Consider the following 21,498-nt stretch of genomic DNA (forward strand, 5'->3'; position numbering starts at 1 on the left):
TACAAGTCTTACCATCACTATAGTTGTTGTTATTCTCCTCAAATGAATTGTCACTTAAACTCTAATCACTATGCTTCCTGGAATGGATTACATTAACTATTGAGTTGGTGGACTAGAGCTAATAGAAATAACCAGTTTACCTTAGCAAGGGTGTCAAAAACCAAGAGCATAGATTAAGTAATTGATAGAAGAATTAAAGGGGAACTGATTGATATTTCTTCACTCAGAATGTGATTAGGATCTGGAAGTTGGAGAGACAAAATCTCTCACATTTTAAAAAGCACTTGAATGTCTCCTTGAAAAGCCACAATCTGCAGAACTACAAGCCTAGTGCAGAAAAATTGGATTAGTCTGGGTAGGTCAGCATGGACACAGTGGACTGAATGGCCTCTTTCTGTGTGGGGGATTTTCTATGATGCACTTTGGCAGAGAAAAAAGGAGGTAATATATACTTAATACATAGTTCTAAATAAGGATATTGGGGTGATCTTAATGTTACGCCCCACAGGCCAATGGGCAGGGTGAGCCGGTAAGATCGCAAGAGAGCCAAGGAATCAGATTCATGCCCAATTTCTCATCTCTCACGATCTTACCAGCACTAGATATCTGGTAAGGTCAGCCTTGCACCCATTTCTGGCATGAGGCTGAATAATTTATTTAAATTAAATTTACACGTGTTTAGAATGAAATTAATGAGCCCAGAAGGCTATTGTCCTCGCCTCTGTGGCCCTGCCGGGAGAGGTTCTCTCTGGTGAGAATCACTGCTGGGCCCCGCGACAGTGGCCAGTCATGATGGCCTCCTGGGAGAGGCTGGGGAAAAAGGAGTTGCCCCTTAGGCAGCTCCAACCTAGCACTGGGCATTGCCAAGGGGTGGAGCCAGAGGGGGCAGGACTTATTGGTGGCACAGACCAGGGCAGCAGGTTGGTGGGATGGGGGAGCGCTATGTACTCTGCATTAAGGATCAGCGTTTTCACATTCCTGCTGGACTTTGAATTTCTTTGTAAGATCGTCTCCGTAGAGTCCAATGTGCATAAAGTTCTGAAGATGGCAGGATATGTTAAATGAGCCATTAGCATAGGATATGGAATCTTGGGTTTCATAAATACAGGTATTGGGCCCGATTTTACCATTGTGTTCCCATTTTCAGGCGCGTAAAGTTGATACAATTGGGCATCAGACGAGTAGTGCGATCTGTGCCTGCCTCCATGCAAATTCCCCATTTACCAAGGCCCAAAAATGGCTGTGGTTGAGAAGATGGGTCCGCTGCCACTTTGCTTGAGATCGATGGGGGCAGGGGGAGGTGGGTCCAACAGCTTTCTGCTTGAGATCAGTGGAGGGAGGTGGGGTTGGGGGGACCTGGCGGCTCTCTGCTTGGGATCGATGGGGGGGAGTAAAAGGGGGTCTGCTGCCACTCTGCCAGTGATCAGTCGAAGGAAAGGGGGGGTCTGCTGTCGCTGTGCCTGAGATCAGTGGGAGGCAAGGGGGGTCCGCTGCCACTCTACTTGAGATTGGTGGGGGAAAGGGCGGATGGAGCCACGGTCGGTCTGGGTGACAAGAGGGTCAGTAATGTTGGGGAGGGTGCGGGAAGACATTATCCAGCCCAGGAGGGAAGTGGCAGAGGAATAGTAAACTCTCATTTTTTCTGTGCTTGCACAGTTGGAGGCACCAATTGGAGCTGTGGTGTTTCGGGCAGATTAAGCCTGCCCACAGGCTTGTGCAGCACGATTCGGAATTGCAGGCAGAATGCGTATAAGGGTAACTCAGAATGGGTCTAGAAATTGGATTGAAACACTCCCAGTTTCAAGTCTACCCAGTACTTAGAATCAGAATGGTAAAATAGGTTCCATTGAGTTCAATAGCAGTGACACTTTGCCAAACCTTTATAAAGCTTACGTTAGGAATGGTATGAGGGTGGTTGAGAAGTTGCAAAGGAGGTTTACCAGAATAATTTCAGGGATGAAGGAATTTAGCAAAAAGGTTAGGTCTTGGAGAAGCTGAAATTGTTCTCCTTGGAGTAAAGGAGGTTGAAGGGAGATCTGATAAAGGTTTACAAAATTATCACAAGTTTAGATAAAGTAGACAAGCAAAAGTTGTCCCCATGAGCTGATGGTACAAGGTTTTGGGAATTTGGATAAGAGGTGTGTGAAGAAAAGTTTCTTTATGCAGAGAGTGATAATCATCTGGAATTTGCTACCGATGAGGTTGGTGGAATTAGAGATGAATCTGAGATTTCAAAAAGAAACTTGATGGATACTTGAGGGAAATAAACTTGCAGGGCTCCAAGGATAGAGTGGGGTAATGGGGTTGACTAGATTGTTTTCTTGAGACTTGCATGGACACATTGGGCCCCCTGTGCCATAACAACCCTGTTTATCTAACCTCTAACAAAAGAAAAGCCTGCATGGTGGAACCTGGAAAAAAAGACGGTGCACCTTCTTACAGGATTGTACATACTCAAAACAAAATCACTACGTTTGTATTTTGGTTAAATAGCTATGGAACCATAAGCACAAAACTTAAACTCATAACATAATTGATTGCCCTAAAGAAATGTTGGGATCCAAATTAAGTAAGTTTCCTTAGTTAATTCACAGAGTCCAGTGTCCCAGCACAAAAGTGTCTCTGAAAGTGACGTTGGCTTGGTGTTCAGCTCCAAGCTACTGAAAGGATAGTGATGATAAGGAACAAAACTGTGTAATGATTTAGGCTGGGGGCAGTTGTGTGAGGTTGAGACAGAACCAAGTTGTCATGTCAGTGTATGCAAGGATTGGTGTAACATTTGTCCAATTCTTCATCTGACCTTGAAACATTTTTGTCGCTGGTAGCTGAGTAGCAAAATAATGCTTGGTTTATTCTTTCACCTTCATGCCTGATTTCAGAATGGAAAAATAAAAGTAACAATGCAGTCAAAGGTCAGAGTGTTTGAAGAAAAAAATCAGTAGTGATGGAAGGACATGAAATATAAAAGTTAACAGTACAAAGAACTAAAAGTGCTATAGCAGTCCTCAGTGGCTTAATACAATCATAGAATCCTACAGTGCTGAAGGAGGCCATTCAGCCCATCGAGTCTGCACCAACTACAATCCCACCAGGCCCTATCCCCGTAATCCCAGGCATTTACCCTAGTCAGTCCACCTAACATGTTGCAGGCTTAAATTAAGATTCTTGGGACCATAGTGGAATAAATAATTGCATGCTCCTTAGACCTGGGTTGTTATTTTCTTTTGTGACCAGATTAGCAATAGAATATCAATCCCTGATATTTTGTATCTTGCCTGTCTTGAAGAGAAGTATGGAACACATTTTCCAGCACAACCCAACAATAACGTTTTCCTCCATTGCCAATGTAACCAATATTGCAAATTCAGCTTATTTCACTAAGAAGTTCTGATCATTCATTGTACTAACTGCATTGTTGAAAATAAATTTCTGAAATTGTTCTCGAACTCCACCTCCAAATCACTTTAGTTACATGTTGCAGGATTAAGTTGGAACAAACTATTTTTAGCTTCCTATTACAGGGACTGATGTACATTCCTGAAATATTTCTACCTCTTTCTTTAACTTAAATATCAATACAGGATAATTGTCTCAATGTGTTGCTGTCCCATGGAATGTTACTTATAGTGTCCTATAGGAATGGCAGGAATATAGGAAGAGAAGACACTCTTTCCAACTTTTAAACACCTCTTATAATTAGCTGAAGAACAGCATTAGCACAGACTTACACCAATGGATCTGTCCACTCTAGCTAAAAAATGGTGAATGACATCTAGGAGACCCTGCCAGAGACTGAAAAAAAGGTTAGACTAACTTAAATCCGAATGCTACTGCAGATTTCACCTTGTATGGTTCTCAGGCTCCATCTAATGGTGATTCTTATTTGACATATTTTCCTTTTGTAAATACTGTTTTAAATTTTTATATAATAGAAGTGTTGCAATGATTTGTGGCTACCATGCTGTGTATGAAACAAGGACGTCTGCATCTGTGTTGTAATACTCAGAATGCAACTGTGTAGTGGTAAATCTACAGTTCCAGAAATGTTAGTTGAAAAGTATTTATTTTTATCCATGTCCAGCCATCTCATTGTTTGATAGTAGCCATTACATCCTGCACTTGATTGGCCCATAGTAACGTGTCTGATTGATCATTAGTACTTGTGACACTGTTTTTGAATTGCATGGTTCACAGCATTCACAGAAAACATTTTACTGTTCTGCTCTATAGCCATAGAAATTGAATTTCCACAATAAAAATTCAAATATCATTTAATGCATTTGTACTGCAGACAAAATAAGCTACCTACTTCACATGCACAAAAGGAAATCCTACACCTTTTATATGGAATTGTACAATTTGTCTCATCATTAGAATTACTTAACTGCCTTATAAAGTGGACTGCATTCTTCATGGTCATATATTGTGTATTGCATCATATTCTACTTTAGGTAAAGTGGACATATGTGATTCTCAGCCTTTTTGCTTTAGATATTTGTTCCAGATTGACATCTTCTTCATTTCAAATCCTTAAAATCTAGAAGGCAAACAATTTTTTCTGAAAAGCTAATGTCAAATATTGCTTATCGTTTGTGGTCCAACCTGAATGTCATTAAGTCCTGAGCAATGAGTCAACTACCATCCCAAGACCTATATCACACTCTTCCCCAATCTAGTTCAATGCTAATCATTGAGTATGCATGTCTCCTGTTTTTTCAACGTGATACTACCTGTGCTGCCTAATTTCAATTCCATGATTAAATTGCTATCTTCTAATTTACTTAGAGATGTCTGTTACACTCTGCATGTAGACAATATGTTTTATTATTTTACATTACTGTATATATGTTGCAGATCTTCGATTCTGAAGCAAAAGACATTGAAAGAGATGTCTGTTTCATTGATATTGCATATGATGAAATTCCAGAACGCTATTACAAAGATTCTGAGGTAAGCGAGCATTTTATTTTGGATGCATAGAATGGAATTTTGGATGCATAGAATGGAATTTTCCTCCTCTCAGCAGAGAGTTTGGTGGCAGTGGGAGATAGCACGCTGGGACCACGGGATCTTATGGAACCATTGTTGTCAATGAGTTTCCTATTGCACACACTCCTCGCTGCTGGGAAACCCACAGTGGGACACAATGTAAATGGCAAGATTCCAGTGACTGTGTGACACTGCACTCACTGATAGAATAGGATGTGGGGTTTTGCACTTTTGCTCAGGAAAAACTGAGAATTGTATTAACTGAGGTCGATTATTTTTTATGACAGAGATTTTAATGAGTGTAAAACTGGAAAAAAATTTAATCTGTAAGAAAATAAAATAATAGAGCAGTGGTGCCGGAGATGTTAGGATTTAAAAATATTTGATTTGATTTATTATTATGTAAAATGTACACACATGTACCAAGATACAGTGAAAAGTACTGTTGATAGGTGAAGTTAGTGATGCTGTTGCAAACTAGGTTAAATTGGTTACACAAGCTATTTGAAATCATGCCAGTCATTTTTAGGTAGTAAACAATCCACTTTTATTCCACTGCTGAATAGAGCTAAGGCTATGGAAACCTGAGAGGAGAGAGTGTGGGTGAGGGTGTTGATAAGAGAAGAAGAATCATCGAATCCCTACAGTACAGAAGGAGGCCATTCAGTCCATCGAGCATGTACCGACTACATCCCACCCAGGCCCTATTCCCATATACCCTGCTAATCCCCCTGATACTAGGGTCAATGTGGCATGGCCAATCAACCTAACCTGCACATCTTTGGACGGTGGGGGGAAACCGGAGCACTGGAAGAAACCCACGCAGACACGGGGAGAAAGTGCAAACTCCACACAGACAGTGACCCAAGTTCAGAATTGAATCTGGGTCCCTGTCACTGTGTGGCAACAGTGCTAACCACTGTGCTGCCCATAGGTGAGGGTGAGAGTGGTAAGGGAGTGTTTGTGAGTGGACATCCCCCACATCAATGACAAAAAGAAGGTAAGATTTGGAAATGTTTGTTGAATAACAGAACTTTTTAATTATAATAATATATGCACCTAAGACATAGAAACATCAATTATGTTTGTTTTAGTATGTTTATACCTATTGTGCAATAATAGCCAATTTTTTGTGGTTTAATTCTTCAGTATAACCTGGAAGTACCTCCAGGGGTTCTTTCAGAACTCTTAGGATGTCAAAAGAGTGGAAAAGTTTGTGAACCTGTGGCCTAATCAATCTTCACTTTCTTTAAAAACACAGGAGCAGAAAAATGCTGGAAAATCTCACCGGGTCTCACAGCACCTGTGGAGAGAGAGTAGAGCCAATGTTTCAAGTCGAGATGACGAAGGGTCATCCAGCCTCGAAACTCTGGCTCTATTTTCTCTCCACAGATGCTGTCAGATCTGCTAAGGTTTTCCAGCATCTTTCTATTTTTATGTCAGATTGCAGTATCCATAGTATTTTGTGTTTATCTTCGCCTTCTTTAATCTGCTCTGGTACATGATGAATTTCCTTCACATTCTATACTCATGCTGAGCCCAACCTTTATATTTTCCAAATTTCTCAAACCTCAATACACTTGGATCATTTTTTGACATTCTCAAAAACACATCAAGTCAAGTTGGATGGTGGTTATGTGAGTATTGGGAGTGTTTTTCCTCTTGTGGACCAAAACGCCTTCCCACAGAAGCGGGTAGATAAAAATCAAGAACAGGAGGGCTGGCTGATTCCCTCCTTTTCACAGTCGCAGTGCCTGACTCAATACAGCCCCCTACACATCAGGTAGTACATTATTGAAATCAGTGGCTCTCAAACTAGAGGTATCCAATACCTTCCAATGGGGTCTGTGACGTAGGGTGGCCTTTAGTTGGCAACATGATAACTGTCAAAGGTGCTATGATCAAAAGTAAGCAGGTGTGTGGAGATGGTTCATGCTCTCCTCATGCACCTGCTCCCCCCGGGCTCCTTGCCCTCCTTGAGTTCTGCTGTATCGGAGCATTCTTTTCCCAGTCTGCTGCCTTGCTCGAGCTTTGCTCTATCAGGGCACCTGTTGTCCCCGGGCTCCTGCCCTCTTTGAGTTCTGCTCTATTGGGGCACCTCTTTTCCCAGACTCCTGCTCCATCCAAGCTCATTAAAAGTTCTTTCATTGAAAAAAAATGAAGTCATACTCTTTGTCATTTTTAATGGGAGGAGTGATGTTGAAAAGCTGATTCTCAGATTGAACACGTACATGCACACACGCTGGTTTCTCCAGAAACCAGCCACTGACTGGATAAGCAGCTCTGCCGCATTTTTCAAGACATGCCTGTCTTGCCATAGACTGCCTGGGAGGTTCCCACAGATTCCCTAGGTTCCATAGATCCCAGTTTAGGAACCCCTGTGTGACACCCAGTAAGAAGTTAATTTCATTACTAGAGACTGCTGATCATATTCCTGATGGACAATGAGCCCACGGAAATAAACTGCAAGATGTGGAGTATTGAATTATAACAACACCACAACAAAACAAATTACATTTTGAGCCAGAAATGAGCCCTGGGAGGTGGACACTTCGTGTCCAGTTGTGTAGAATAGGACAGGATATAAGATTCGCCATTCAGCAGGATGGGCCCAGGAGATAAATTGATTAACAATACACTGCATTTCAACTGCTGAGTCGAATTCCAGTGGCTGTGAAGAAAGGAGGATAAAAGAAATTTCAAAGCAGGAAAACCCACAGAGAGAAAGACTGGGAGTGACTATCAGATGATGGCCTGAAGTAAGACTTCACAAAGGAGTACCCCAACACCAGGCCTGACCAACCTGAAGACAGATGAGTAATAATGTCACATACACACACAAGGATAGTTTTAATTTATGTAATTACAGCATTTTGTTAATTTTGCTTTTAATGGAATAAAGCATTGTGATCGACTGAACTGAAATTTGAGTTGTTAATCAATACATTGGAAAGCATGTGGGATGTGCTTCCAGACACAGGTCAATAATGAACCTAGTAATGAACCTAGTCAAAAAGAAAAGTAAAGTGTACAAAAGATTCAGAGAGCTAGGAGATGTTAGGGATCTGGAGGAGTGTACAGCTTATAGGAAGGAATTTAAGAAGGAAATTAGGAGAGCCAGAAGGGGTCATGAGAAAGCCTTGGCAGGTAAGATTCAGGAGAACCCTAAAGCGTTCTACAAATATGTGAAGAGTAAAAGGATGAGATGTGAAGGAATAGGAACTATAATATGTGAAGGTGGGAAAGTTTGTACAGAACTGGTAGAAATAGCAGAGGTGCTTAATGAATACTTTACCTCGGTATTCACAGTTGAAAAAGATCCGGGTGATTGTACTGCAGGCTTGCAGTGGACTGAAAAGATTGAGTATGTGGACATTAAGAAAGAGGATGTGTTGGAAGTTTTGAATAGCATCAAGATAGATAAATCACCGGGACCAGATGGGATGTACCCCAGGTTACTGTGGGAGGCCAGGGAAGAGGTTGCAGAACCTCTGGTGATGATCTTTGCATCATCGATGGAGATGGGAGAGGTTCTGGAGGACTGGAGGATTGCAAATGTGGTTCCTATATTCAAGAAAGGGAATCGGGATAGCCCAGGAAATTACTGACCAGTGAGTCTAACCTCAGTGGTTGGTAAGTTGATGGAGAAGATTCTGAGGGACAGGATTTATGAACATTTAGAGAAGCTTAGTATGCTGAATAGAAGTCAACATGTCTTTGTCAAAGGCAGATCATGCCTTACGAGCCTGGTTGAGTTCTTTAAAAATGTGACTAAATACATTGATGAAGGAAGAGCGGTAGATGTGTTTTATATGGACTTCAGCAAGGCATTCGATAAGGTCCCCCATGCAAGACTTCTTGAGGAAGTGAGAGGGCATGGGATCCAAGGGGCTGTTGCCTTGTAGATCCAGAACCGGCTTGCCCGCAGAAGGCAGAGAGTGGTTGTAGATGGGTCTTTTTCTGCATGGAGGTCAGTCACTAGTGGAGTGCCCCAGGGATCTGTTCTGGGACCCTTGATGTTTGTAATTTTCGTAATTGACCTGGATGAGGAAGTGGAGGGATGGGTTGGTAAGTTTGCTGATGACACAAAGTTTGGAGGGATGTCAGAGGTTGAAGCGTGACATAGATAGGATGCAAGACTAGGCAGAGAAGTGGCAGATGGATTCAACCCGGATAAATGTGTAGTCATCCATTTTGGCAGGTCCAATGGGATAATGGAGTATGATATCAAGGGTAAGACTCCTGGCAGTGTAGAGGATCAGAAGGACCTTGGGATCCGGGTCCACAGGACTCTTAAATAGGCCTCGCAGGTAGAGGATGTGGCTAAGAAGGCGTATGGTGTACTGGCCTTCATCAATCGAGGGATTGAGTTTAGGAGTTGGGAGATAATGTTGCAGCTTTATAAGACCCTCTCTTGGAATACTGTGCTCAGTTCTGGTCGCCTCATTACAGGAAGGATGTGGCAGCTATTGAAAGGGTGCAGAAGAGATTTACAAGGATGTTGCCTGGACTGGGTGGCATGCCTTATGAGGATAGGTTGAGGGAGCTCAGTCTTTTCTCCTTAGAGAGACGAAGGATGAGAGGTGACCTGATAGAAGTGTATAAGATGTTGAGAGGTATAGATTGGGTGGATCCTCAGAGGCTTTTTCCAAGGGCTGGAATGGTTGCTACGAGAGGACACAGGTTAAGGTGCTGGGGAGTAGTTGCAGAGGAGATATCAGGGGTAGGTTTTTCACTCAGAGGGTGATAGGTGAGTGGAATCGGCTGCCGTCGGTGGTGGTGGAGGCAAATTCGATAGGGTCTTTCAAGAGACTTCTGGATGAGTACGTGGAACTTAATAGAATTGAGGGTTGTAGGTAAGCCTAGTAGGTTTGGATATCATCGGCGCAACTTGTGGGCCAAAGGACCTGTTTGTGCTATGTTCTAATACTCAGTATAAGAAATTCAATTAGAGGCAACAACTTGAAGAGTAGGTACTGTGATCCCTAAAGAAGGAATCACACAGCATCCTGCTTAATAACCTAATAGAACAATTATCGTGAATATTAAACATCATTTAGTTATTGCCATTGACTATCTTTGAATATTTTAGTTTAGTCCAACAGGTTTATTTGGTAGCACAAGCCACTAGCTTTCAGAGCACAGCCCCTTCATCAGGTGTGTGGGAGTTGTGTTCACAAACAGGACATATAGAGACACAAACTCGATTTACAAGTTAATGGTTGGAATGCGAGTCTTTACAGGTAATCAAGTCTTAAAAGTACAGATAACTTGAGTAGAGAGAGGGTTAAGCTCAGGTTAAAGAAATGGTATTGTCTCAAGCCAGAACAGTTAGTGAGATTTTGCAAACCCAGGCAAGTCGTGGGAGTTACAGATAGTGTGACATGATCCCAAGATCCCAGTTGAGGCCGTCTTCATGTATGCAGAACTTGGCTATCAGTTTCTGCTCAGCGATTCTGCGCTGTTGTGTGTCATGAAGGCCGCCTTGGAGAATGCTTACCCGAAGATCAGAGGCTAAATGCCTGTGACTGCTGAAGTGTTCTCCAATAGGAAGAGAACACTCCTGCCTGGTGATTGTCGAGTGGTGTTCGTTCATCCGTTGCCGTTTTAATTTAGACAGTGAATGTTGACAACACGATTAGGCCAGGTTGAGGAACTGGCTAAGAGGAGCCATTAATATTAAACCTAACAGTGTGAGTAAGATGCAAGCAAATTTACACTATTATATACCTTCAAGGTTCCTATTCTCTCTGAAAAGATGAGCTGGCTTGATACCCTCTACTGCAGGTAACTGCCTGTCTCAGTCTGGAGCAGTGCAGCCAGGAGGATTCCCTGCAACATCAGGGTCATGATGCTGGTAATCCATGCTCTCCCTGGATGACTTGTAAAGTGCACAATTTCTTAGCATGATATTTGGATGATTGTTTCCTTGCTGATATGAATTCAATTCTCTTATACAGTTGAGGCCATTAACTCCTTCAAGCCAGGTGCAACCCCACCGGATTGGGAAAAAATTGGCTGGATCATTAATCTTGATTCCTGTTCTGGACCTGTTTGCAGTCAGTTACACAGTATGAACAGTATAGGATAGCACAGGCCTGAGAACATTACATGGTGTGGGAAAAAAAGAATAGGAAGGAAATAATATGCAAAAACAAAGTGAAATAAATAACATACCCCATGTGTGACATCAGCAATGTTATATCATGGGTTTACAGACCCAGACAAGGTGTGTTTAATCACAAAACAAAGTGACAAATGCTCACAAATAAACGTCTATTCATCTATATTTGTCAAACAGCTCATTAATTTGGTAAATTAAGGTAAGGGATTGCTATGCAGTTAAATGAGGTACGCTCACACACTGCATGATATATCATTAACAAACTTCAAATGGATATTACATGGGTCACACATTATCAATGCTTGTGTTCCTTTTAATGAACAGTGCAATTGTATTCTAATTCACTGGGGAATCAAAGTTATGTGAACTTAACAAAATAGTTTCCAATTCCTAGTTTAAGAATTTAGTTAAGTGGTTATTTCTGTATTTGAGGAAAATGATTTGACATTACTTTATCGCTAATCAATGCTTTGATTTAGATTAATTGGAAAATGAAAAAGATAAATAGAAGTTTCATAAAGTGCATTTAAACCATGCAGTACATATTGGTGACTATTAAAGAAAAACTCTTCGATTTGATATATTTCCCAATTAAACTGAGAACTTAACTAATGTAGAAAATATCACGAGGATAAGAATTACATATCAAATATGGGTTTTAATGCTGTGCAGTGAAATTAGAGATTTACTTTGTCAAGTTTTGATGCAGTGCTGACTGAGAAAAAAAATAAAAGAATAAAGTTGAAATTGCTGGTGAAGAACAACGAAAAATACCTGCAGCAACAAACTGTGCCTTAAAATGCTGCACAGATAAATCAACTTGGCCAAAAGGTCATCTTGATCCAAATTCACGCATTGACTGCGTTACTTGATGAAAATTAAAGGAACTGAAATAGCAGTAGGTTGATTTCCTTCTTTTCGCTTGATTGGACCTTTCTACAAGTTACCCATTTATTCAATGTTCTGAGTGAACTAATGCAGGGAAGGTGGGCTGGTTAGCAGTGCTGTGCTTAATCTTCTACTCAGATTAGTTGACACACAGGCAGAAGAATCTTTGAGTGCACTAAGTATAGCAACATCACAAATCTGTTTGCAAAGAATCAGTTCATGATTTTGTTTCACGTAGTGCACAGAAGGGATCATCTCCCGCAGAAGGCAAAGGTGACATTAATGGATTGTTCCTTTACTACTTAGGATAGTGGAAGATACTAATTGCAAAGATTAATTGATGCATTGTTGCGTGTTTCCCTAACCAACACAGATAAGAGAGAGTCTATTTCTGGTAAAAAATCTATTGCAGGATCAGTAAAGTGTTTGACTGTCATATGGAGATGCTGGCTGGAGACTAGGTCCTCACAGGAAAGAAGCATGAAGAAGTCATTTGAATTGTACACTTCCAAGAGGGTGATTACAGACTGTTGCAGTTTCCCGGGAGTAGGGAAGACCTCATCTTAGGGTGATGTGAAATGCAGTAGAAATCATGAGCATGATTTTCCCGCCCTGCTAGGCTGGTCGAGTAGCATAGCAGGGCAGGAAATGTTAGCTGGAGGCCAAAAATGAGAATTGTGTCCACTGTCCAGCCAGCCATGATCCTCCAAGTCCACTTTTCTTGACATAATCAGCCTCATGCTGGGGGACGGCGCAAAGCTGATTTTAATATTCATCGCCTCATTTAAATTCTTTTCACGAGATCCAGATGCTTTGGCTGGACTCACTTGGCTTTCCGATCTTGCTGGTGAAGGTCCGCACCAGTGGGGATCACAACAAAGCCCAGCAACAGGGACCTGACCTAATGAACTTGCTGGCAGGACCAGACACTGTTGAAGCCCACCAGGAAGTTGGGGACTGGGGGGGGGGGGGGGGGGGGGCAGTCCCCTTGGGCAGTGCCAACCTGGCACTCTGACAGTACCCTGCGGCCCCCTAGCAGTGCCAGCTTGGCACACTGGCAGTACTCACCAGGCACAGGTCAATGCCAAGGGAGCAGGACCTGAGGGAGCACAGCTAGGCAAAGGTAGGGGGAAACAGCATCAGGGATGGGTACTAGCAGTGGGGCCAAACATCGGAGGTTGGGGTGGGCCATTGGAGGTCATGGTCGGCCATCGGAGGTGAGGACCGACCATCGGAGATCGGGGCTGGCCATCAGAGGTCAGAGCCAGACATCGGAGGTCAGGGCCGGCTATCGAGAATCAGGACAATTGGGAGGTCGGCAATAGGGAGGAGGGGGATGTGAGCCAATCTCCCAGTATACTAGGAGAACAGCCCATGTGTGGGTTTAGGCTCTGTGTCCCTCACCCCCATATGCGGGTTTAGGCTCCATGCCCCCCCCAACCCCTGCCGGCCACTGGCGTGAATTACCTGGCAGCCTCTGCCATAAATTCATGAAACTCAGCTCACCCAAAAAAACGTTCAGGAAAACATCCCATTTTCCCACCCATTGGGCACTTTGACTTTTTGGAGGAAATTCACTCCCCTATTATATAAATGTGCAACCTGCAAATTGCATCACATTTTCTCACACCCAAAAAGGCTAATTTAATCCAGTGATTCTCAAAATAATTCATTTGAAGGGCCCCTTTTTAAATGGATTAATAATCACAGATCCCCTTGTCCACTGAATAATGATGTTACATTCTACTCCAAATGTGTTACATGTGAGTATTGTATTTATCTCTTAAGAAGTAGATTGGTGGTCATTTTCCCAAATTCTTTGAACTCTGGAACAGTTCCTACAGATTGGAGGGTAGCTAATGTAAGCCTGCTATTCAAAAAGGAAGGTAGAGAGAAAACAGGGTAGTAGGGAAGTTGCTAGAGTCCATTATCAAGGATTTCATAGCACAGCATTTGGAAGGCAGTGGTATAATCAGACAAAGTCAGCATGGATTTACAAAGAGGAAATCATGCTTGACAAATCTACTGGAATTCTTTGGACCTGTAACTAGTGGAGTTGACCAGTGGATGTGGTTTAGTTAGACTTTCAGTCTTTTGACAGAGTCTCATGTAGCAAATTAATATGTAAAGTTAAAACGCATGGGATTGCGGGTAGGCATTGAGATGGGTAGAAAGCTGGTTAGCAGACAGGAAGCAAGTGTTGGACTAAATGGGTCTTTTTCCTATTGGCATGGGTTTAATCGGAGGGGGCCATGTAACTAGTGAATGTATTTGTGACTGTGTGCCTCTTCCTAATTCCTAATATATGCATAGATATAGCGAGAAAAGATTTGTTTACATTTTGTTTTTGTGTTAATAAGAACTAGGAGCAGGCGTAGGCCATCTGGCCTCTCAAGTCTGTTCCGACATTCAATAAGATCATGGCTGATCTTTTTGTTGGCTCAGCTCCACTTTACCCACCCGCTCACCATAACCCTTGATTTCTTTACTGTTCAGAAATCTATTTATCTTTGCCTTAAAAACATTCAACACGGTCACCTCATCTGCTTCACTGAGCAAGGAATTCCACAGATTCACAACTCTTTGGGTGAAGAAGTTCCTCCTCAACTCAGTCCTAAATCTGCTTCCACTTATTTTGAGGCTATGCCCCCTAGTTCTAGTTTACCCGCCAGTGGAAACAACTTTCCTGCTTTTATCTGATCTATTCCTTGCGTAATTTTATATGCTTCTATAAGATCCCTGTCATTCTTGTGAATTCCAATGAGTTCCAATGTTCACATCTGTTTTGTGGCAAAAAGGGGTGTCGACATTATGAGAACGCTTGGGGTTGCCTGTTTGCACTTGTGGGGTCACTAGGGATTCAAAGACTTGAAAAGTTTGGGAAACACTGTCTTATACAATTGTATCAAATAACAGTTGGCTTTAAGCGATGAACTTTGAATAATGCGCCTTTCTGGCAGATAAGCTGACATTTGAATATCTACCTCCCATTATCATGTATGGGAACATGATACAAAATTGTACCAGACCAGCTTAAATCTTTAAAAAAAATTTTGGTATAATTTGTTTCTTTTAATGGTGGAACTTAATTCATTGCAGCCATACTGCAGGAAGAAGTTACCTGTGAGTCATTTGGCCTGTTGCTGTATTGTAAAATTCAATTATTCTATCTTACTGGGTGGCACAGTGGTTAGTACTGCTGTCTCACTATGCCAGGGACCTGGGTTCGATTCCCAGCTTGGGTCACTGCCTGTGTGGAGTTTGTATGCTCTTCCCATGTCTGCGCAGGTTTCCTCTGGGTGCTCCGGTTTCCTCCCACATTCCAAAGATGGGTGAGTTAGGTGGATTAGCCATGCTAAATTGCCCCTTAGTGTCAGAGGGACTAGTTAGGGTAAATGCATGGGGTTATAGGACAGGGATGGGATCTGGGTGGGTTTATGGTTGGTGCAGACTTGATGGGCCGAATGCCGTCCTCCTGCACTGTAGGATTCTATTCTAAACGCATGTAAAACCTACTTCTTCAATCAAATTTTTCAGTTAAATCAGATTGAACAAACAGCTTTAGGGGCACTCTATTTTTAACACATCCTTTGAAGCAGCTGTTTTCTTACAACTGTCAATTGCCAAAATGGATTGTATTTTGTGTTATTTTCTCTTCCACCATTACTGTATTATGTATAATTCATGAAGGGGGCCCAAGTGATAATTACTCACCATAATTCTTTGTTGGTTTATAATTTTATTTTTCTTGTATATTATAAATTATATAATAACTTTAGCATGCAGCTTCATCAATTCTGTACAGTATAAAAAAAGGTTTAAATAATGTTTGAAATGAATTGAATTAACAGTAGTTCGCATGTCTTCTTTGTATCATGATTTGCCATGTAAGTTCAAATCTTCTCATTTTCTCAAAATCCAATTCACATGAAGGTGAGTGTGCATTTGTGAATAGGCTACAAGGGAAGGATTTAAATTCACAATGTCATTTTGTTTGTTTTCAACTCTTACATCCTGTTCCCTATCACCTCTGTTCTTGTCAACTTCCACTGCTCCCCACTCCATTCATATTGAACTCAAAACCCTTGTCTTCAGTCAAAAATTCCTCTACAGATGAGTCTATATTTACCTCCACAATCAGACATACCATTTCCCACCCTCCACTTATTCAACTCTTGCTTCCTCTCAACCATTCTCCCCATCCGTCCACCCATTTTCCCCCACATTCTGGGACTCTCAACTGCAGCTCCTCCTGTTTGCTATATCACACTCTAACTGGACGAGCGACATATATACTGCGGTTACAAGAGCAGGTCAGAAGCTCGGAATTCTGTGGCAAGTAATTCACCTCCTGACTTCCCAAAACCTGTCCATTATTTACAAGTTACAAGATGTGTGATGGAATACTCTCCATTTCCCTGGATATCTGCAGCTCTAACAACACTCAAGAAACTTGACATCAACCAAGACAATACAGCCCACTTGATTAGTACCCCACCCACCACCATCAACACTCACTCCCTTCACCATCTGACACAGAGATAGCAGTGTGTCAAAACAAAATGAGGACACTTGTCATTGTCGTCAGAAAGCATAGTGGAGAACATGCCCCTGTCTACTCAACGGGTCGATGTAGAAATGGTCGAGAGCTTCAAGGTTTTAGGTGTCCAGATCACCAGTGACCTGTCCTGGTAGCCCCCCCATACTGACACTACAGTTAAGAAAGCTCACCAACACCTCTACTTTCTCAGAAGACTAAGGAAATCTGACATGTCAGCAATGACTCTCACCAACTTTTACAGATGCACCATAGAAAGTACTCTTTCAGGCTATATCACAGCTTGGTATGGCTCCTGCTCTGCCCAAGGCCACAAGAAACTACAAAAGGTCATGAATGTAGCCCAAACTATCACGCAAACCAGCCTCCCATCCATTAACTTTGTCTACACTTCCTGCTGCCTTGAAGCCAGCATAATTAAGAACTTCATGCACCCTGGACATTCTCTCTTCCACCTTCTGTCAGAGAAAATGATACAAAAGTCTGAGGTCACATACAAACCGGCTCAAGAACAGCTTCTTCCCTGCTGCCATCAGACTTTTGAATGGACCTACCTGGCATTAAGTTGATCTTTCTCAACACCCTAGCTATGACTGCAACACTACATTCTGCACTCTTTCCTTTCCTTCTCTATGTTTTGTCTGGAAAGCGCGCAAGAAACAATACTTTTCACTGTATACTAATACATGTGAAAATAACAAATCAAAACCATATGGAAGATTTTTTTTTACTGCAACAACATGTGAAGGCTCCTTTGATAGTACTCTGCCACCTAAAAGAACAATAGCAGATGGTGCATGGGAACTACACACCATTCATTCATTATCACTGGGTCAAAATCCTGGAACTCTCTACCTGACAACACTGTGGGTGTATATGAACCACAGCAGTTCAAGCAGGTGGCTGACCACCACATTCTCAAGGACAGTTAGTGTTAGGCAACATATGCTAGCCTTACCAGCGATGTTCACATCCCAAGAGCTTTTTAAAAAAATACTTCAGAAGTCTCATCAGAGCTGATCCTTTCAACCATGATTTCTTAATTCTTCTCTCATGTCTGCTTGATTTCTGTTTTTCACTTTTGGCAAAGTTTTTTGGGATACTTTATTAAAGTATCAAAGATGATAGGTAAATTAAAATTTTTGTTCTCTAAGTTGGGACAATTATTGAATGTTGTGCTTTTATAAGGGTACAAATCAATTTTAGGTAGTCTAAGATCGGACTCTGACAGATGATGTTCTGTCTGAGCAAGCTGTGCCTTCAGTAATTAAAGCTGACAACACAGTCAGCATTCACAGATTAATGCTGCCCTTTCCCTTTCCACTCACTTCCATTAATATACTGCAAATTAAGCTGGCATCTTTCAGCTTTAATACATTGGTAGATTTGTTCAGGTAACTATTGTCTAACGGGATTTATCATTAACTTAGATGTCTGAAACAAATTTTAAATCCACACTGGCATGATTTTGTTCCTCTATTTCAATCATTTTAGTCTTCTTCACTTACCAGAAATTTAATATTTCACTTAACCAAGACCTAAGTACATTTTGGGTCTGTAATTCAACAGCATGAAGCCTTTTGTAGGTACCTGAACATTTCTGCTGATTGGTTAATTGGCCAGCTCACTGAATTAGTGTTTCCTGTTTAGTTTCATGTTCAGGGAAAATTGTTTCACAATTCTGCAAAACAGTTGATAAACCAATAATCCAATCAGGAGATGATGGCATAGCAACAATGTCACTGGAGTAGACATCCAGAAACCACAGGTTAATGCATGGGTTCAAATCCCACCACAGCAGTTGATGGAATGTAAATTCAATTGATTAATATATCTGGAATTAAAAGCAAGTTGCTGTAACTATTGTCATCTAAAAACTCATCTGATTCCCTTTAGAGGAATTAAATCTATCATTCTTACCTAGGCTGGACTGGCTTCAATACATCTCCAGACCCATTATAATGACTATTAAATGGGCCAACAAGCCACTCAGTTGGACCAACCTGCTACAGAAGAATAAAAAGGAATGAAACAGGGCAGACCAGCTGGCATTCACCCAGGTCCCAGAAACAGTACACCCTGTCCTGTTGACCCTGCAAAGGCTCCTCACTAATATCTGGGAGAGGCAGTCCTTGCACAGACTAGTCAAGCAACAGCCTGACATAGTCATACTCAATGAACCACACTTTACCTATCCCACTGGCAAGACAGATCCACCAGATGTGAATATACAATCATGATGGAATTGATCTGGAAGTCCTAAACATCAGACCCCATGAAATCACATGAGATCAGGTCAAGCATGAGCAAGGAAACCTCCTGCTGATTACCACCAACTGTGCCAAATCCCCACCCCCTCAGCTCATGAATCTGTACTCCTCCATGTTGAACGTTGAGGTTGGCAAGAAAAGGACTTCCCTCTAGTTGGGGAATTGATTCACCAAGAATATCTCAGTAGCGCCACAACTGACCAAACTAAGTCCCAGAGGACATCGATGCTGGACTGGGTCTGCAGCAAGTGGTGAGAGAACCAACAGTTTGGAAAAACCTACATGATCCATCTACTTATAATATCTGCAGCTGTCTAAGCCAGTTTTGATAAGAGTGATCACTGCATAGTTCTTGTGAAGGTGAAGTCCACCTTCCACTGTGTTGTGTGACACTAACCACCTTGCTAAGTGGATAGATTTCTAACTGATCTGACACCTCAGAAGTTGGCATCCATGAAGTGTTGTGGGCCATCAACAGCAACCACAATCTGTAACCTCATGGCATAGCCCTCACTCTACCATTACCTGGGGATCTTATCTCTTTATTCATTTCTAGGATGTGGGCATCATTGGCTAGGCCAGCATTTCTTGCCCCTCCCTAGGTGCCCTTCAGAAGGCAGTAGTGAGCTGCCTTCTTGAACCACAGCAGTGCTTGAGATGCAAGTACACCAACAGTGCTATAAGGGAAGGAATACTAGGATTTTGACCCAATGACAATGAATTAATGACAATATATTTGAATTCAGAATGTACTGATGACATGAAATCATTATCGGTTGTTAGAAAATCTCATCTAGTTCATTAATGTCCTTTAGGGAAGGAAATCTGCCATCCTTTCCTGGTCTGACCTATATGTGAATCCAGAGCCACAGGATTCACTCTCAACTGCCCTCTGAAATGGCCTAGCAAGCCATTCAGTTCAAGGTGACCTCGGGATGGGCAATAAGTGCTGGCCAGCCAGTGATACCTATGTCCCATGAATGAATTAAAAAAGATTCAGTGCCTTCAGCCATTTGTTGATATTGTGTGGAATGAATCGAATTGGCTGAAGATTGGCATCTGTGATACAGGGGATCTCCGGAGGAGGCTGTGATTGACCATCCCCTCTGCACTTCTGGCCGAAGATTGTTGTGAATGATCCAGCCTTATATTTTGTACTGATGCACTGGGCTCCTCCAATATTCATGGAGCCTCTGCCTCTGGTGAATTTTTTAATTGTCCACCATCATTTACAGCTTTATGCTGCAGGACTGCACAGCTTAGATCTGTTTCATTGGTTGTGTCTTTTTATTTTTGTTGAAAAATCTATACCCCTAACATAGTCGGGACATTACAGAAAGAAAATTTGTGACAAGCAGGATTTTGTTTCATCAAGAACAAAAATCCGAAGAGAAAAACTGTGGCTCCTTACACTTCATATATTAGAAGGCTGATGAGATGCAGCAACAGGCTGCCAGTGCGGAAGGCCAAGTCAGAAAAGTCTCTCTGGTTTCAAAAGAGGGTTTTTTTTCCCAATCAGAGAAGGGTGAGATTCCAGGCAGTATCTGGCTTATTTGATAAGGGGTATGCTTTGCTATACGGCTGGGGCCAGTTAAAAAAAACACATGAAGTCAACGATCTCCAGGGTAAAAACAGTACTGGAAGATGGTAAAATAATACTGAGCAGTCTCAAGTCACTCGTGCCTGCAAAAGAAATGACAGGCCAATTAGATGCCAAGGGTCCTTTCAATGAAGAAAATGAATCATGGGATGCCTATGCTGAGCATTTTCAGTATATTCTACAAGCGAACAAAATTGCAAATGAGTTGCTCTTACCAGTTTTTCCCAGTACACTCAGAACCAAACCTTCAATACGCTCCAGAACTTGATTCAACCAGCAAAGCCAGGAGCTAAAACTTATGATGACTTGACAAAGATGCTTGAAGAACTTTACTCTCCAAAGCCACTGGTCATCATGGAACAATTCAGGTTCCACTCAAGGAATTGTGTGAAAGATGAAAGCATTGTTCAGTTTGTGGCAACCTTAAAAAGGCTGGCAACATTGCAAGTTTGGTGAGTTGTTAGAAGATTATCTTCAAGATCATACAGTTTATAGTCTCAAAAATAAGGCTACCCAAAGAAGATTGCTTATTGAACATACTTTGACTTTAAAGACAGCAGTAGAAATCAGTGTCGATGGAACTGGCTGCTAAAGAGGCTTCAAAATTTGGTGCAGGAATAAAGATCCTCAAGTTGGGAACTGCCCATTAGAAGTTTAAACAGCAACAAGCATGTCACGATGTGCCAAAAACTGGAACGGATTATCGTGATAATGGTTCACATTTTCTGTTCACATCAGTTTGAGTACTCTCTCAAAGTAAATAGTATTCAGCATATAAGATTCATGTCTCATAACCCATCAATCTATTGATTATCTGAAAAACGCATACATTCCTTGGAACATTCTTTAAGAGCTTCAAAAGAGCAAAGTATGTTATCATGTCATGTGAATAACTTTTTGGCATAAACACAATTCGTGCAACTATCCAAAGTTCTTCTGCATTCCTGCTCTTAAACAGAAAGTTGAGAACACCCTTTGATTTTTATTACCTCCAGAAACTTCAGAGATAGCAGAGCCTCGACAATCTCAAGTTGCTAAACAAAAAATGAGTTCAAAACAATGCTCATTT

At 41.8% G+C, this 21,498-nt stretch overlaps 1 protein-coding gene across 1 annotated transcript in view; it reads left to right on the top strand.

Moving 5' to 3' along the window:
- The window catches only part of LOC145356590 (cytoplasmic phosphatidylinositol transfer protein 1-like), a 348,840-nt gene that overhangs the window by 299,564 nt on the left and 27,778 nt on the right, over positions 1–21,498 (top strand). Inside the window, exon 6 of the mRNA XM_080209373.1 lies at positions 4,855–4,950. Within this exon, the coding sequence (XP_080065499.1) occupies positions 4,855–4,950 (96 nt within the window). The remainder of the gene's footprint in view (positions 1–4,854; positions 4,951–21,498) is intronic.

Source organism: Carcharhinus amblyrhynchos, chromosome 21 (assembly GCF_965287045.1).
Source record: "Carcharhinus amblyrhynchos chromosome 21, sCarAmb.v2.hapA, whole genome shotgun sequence".
In the NCBI taxonomy this organism is placed as follows: domain Eukaryota; kingdom Metazoa; phylum Chordata; class Chondrichthyes; order Carcharhiniformes; family Carcharhinidae; genus Carcharhinus; species Carcharhinus amblyrhynchos.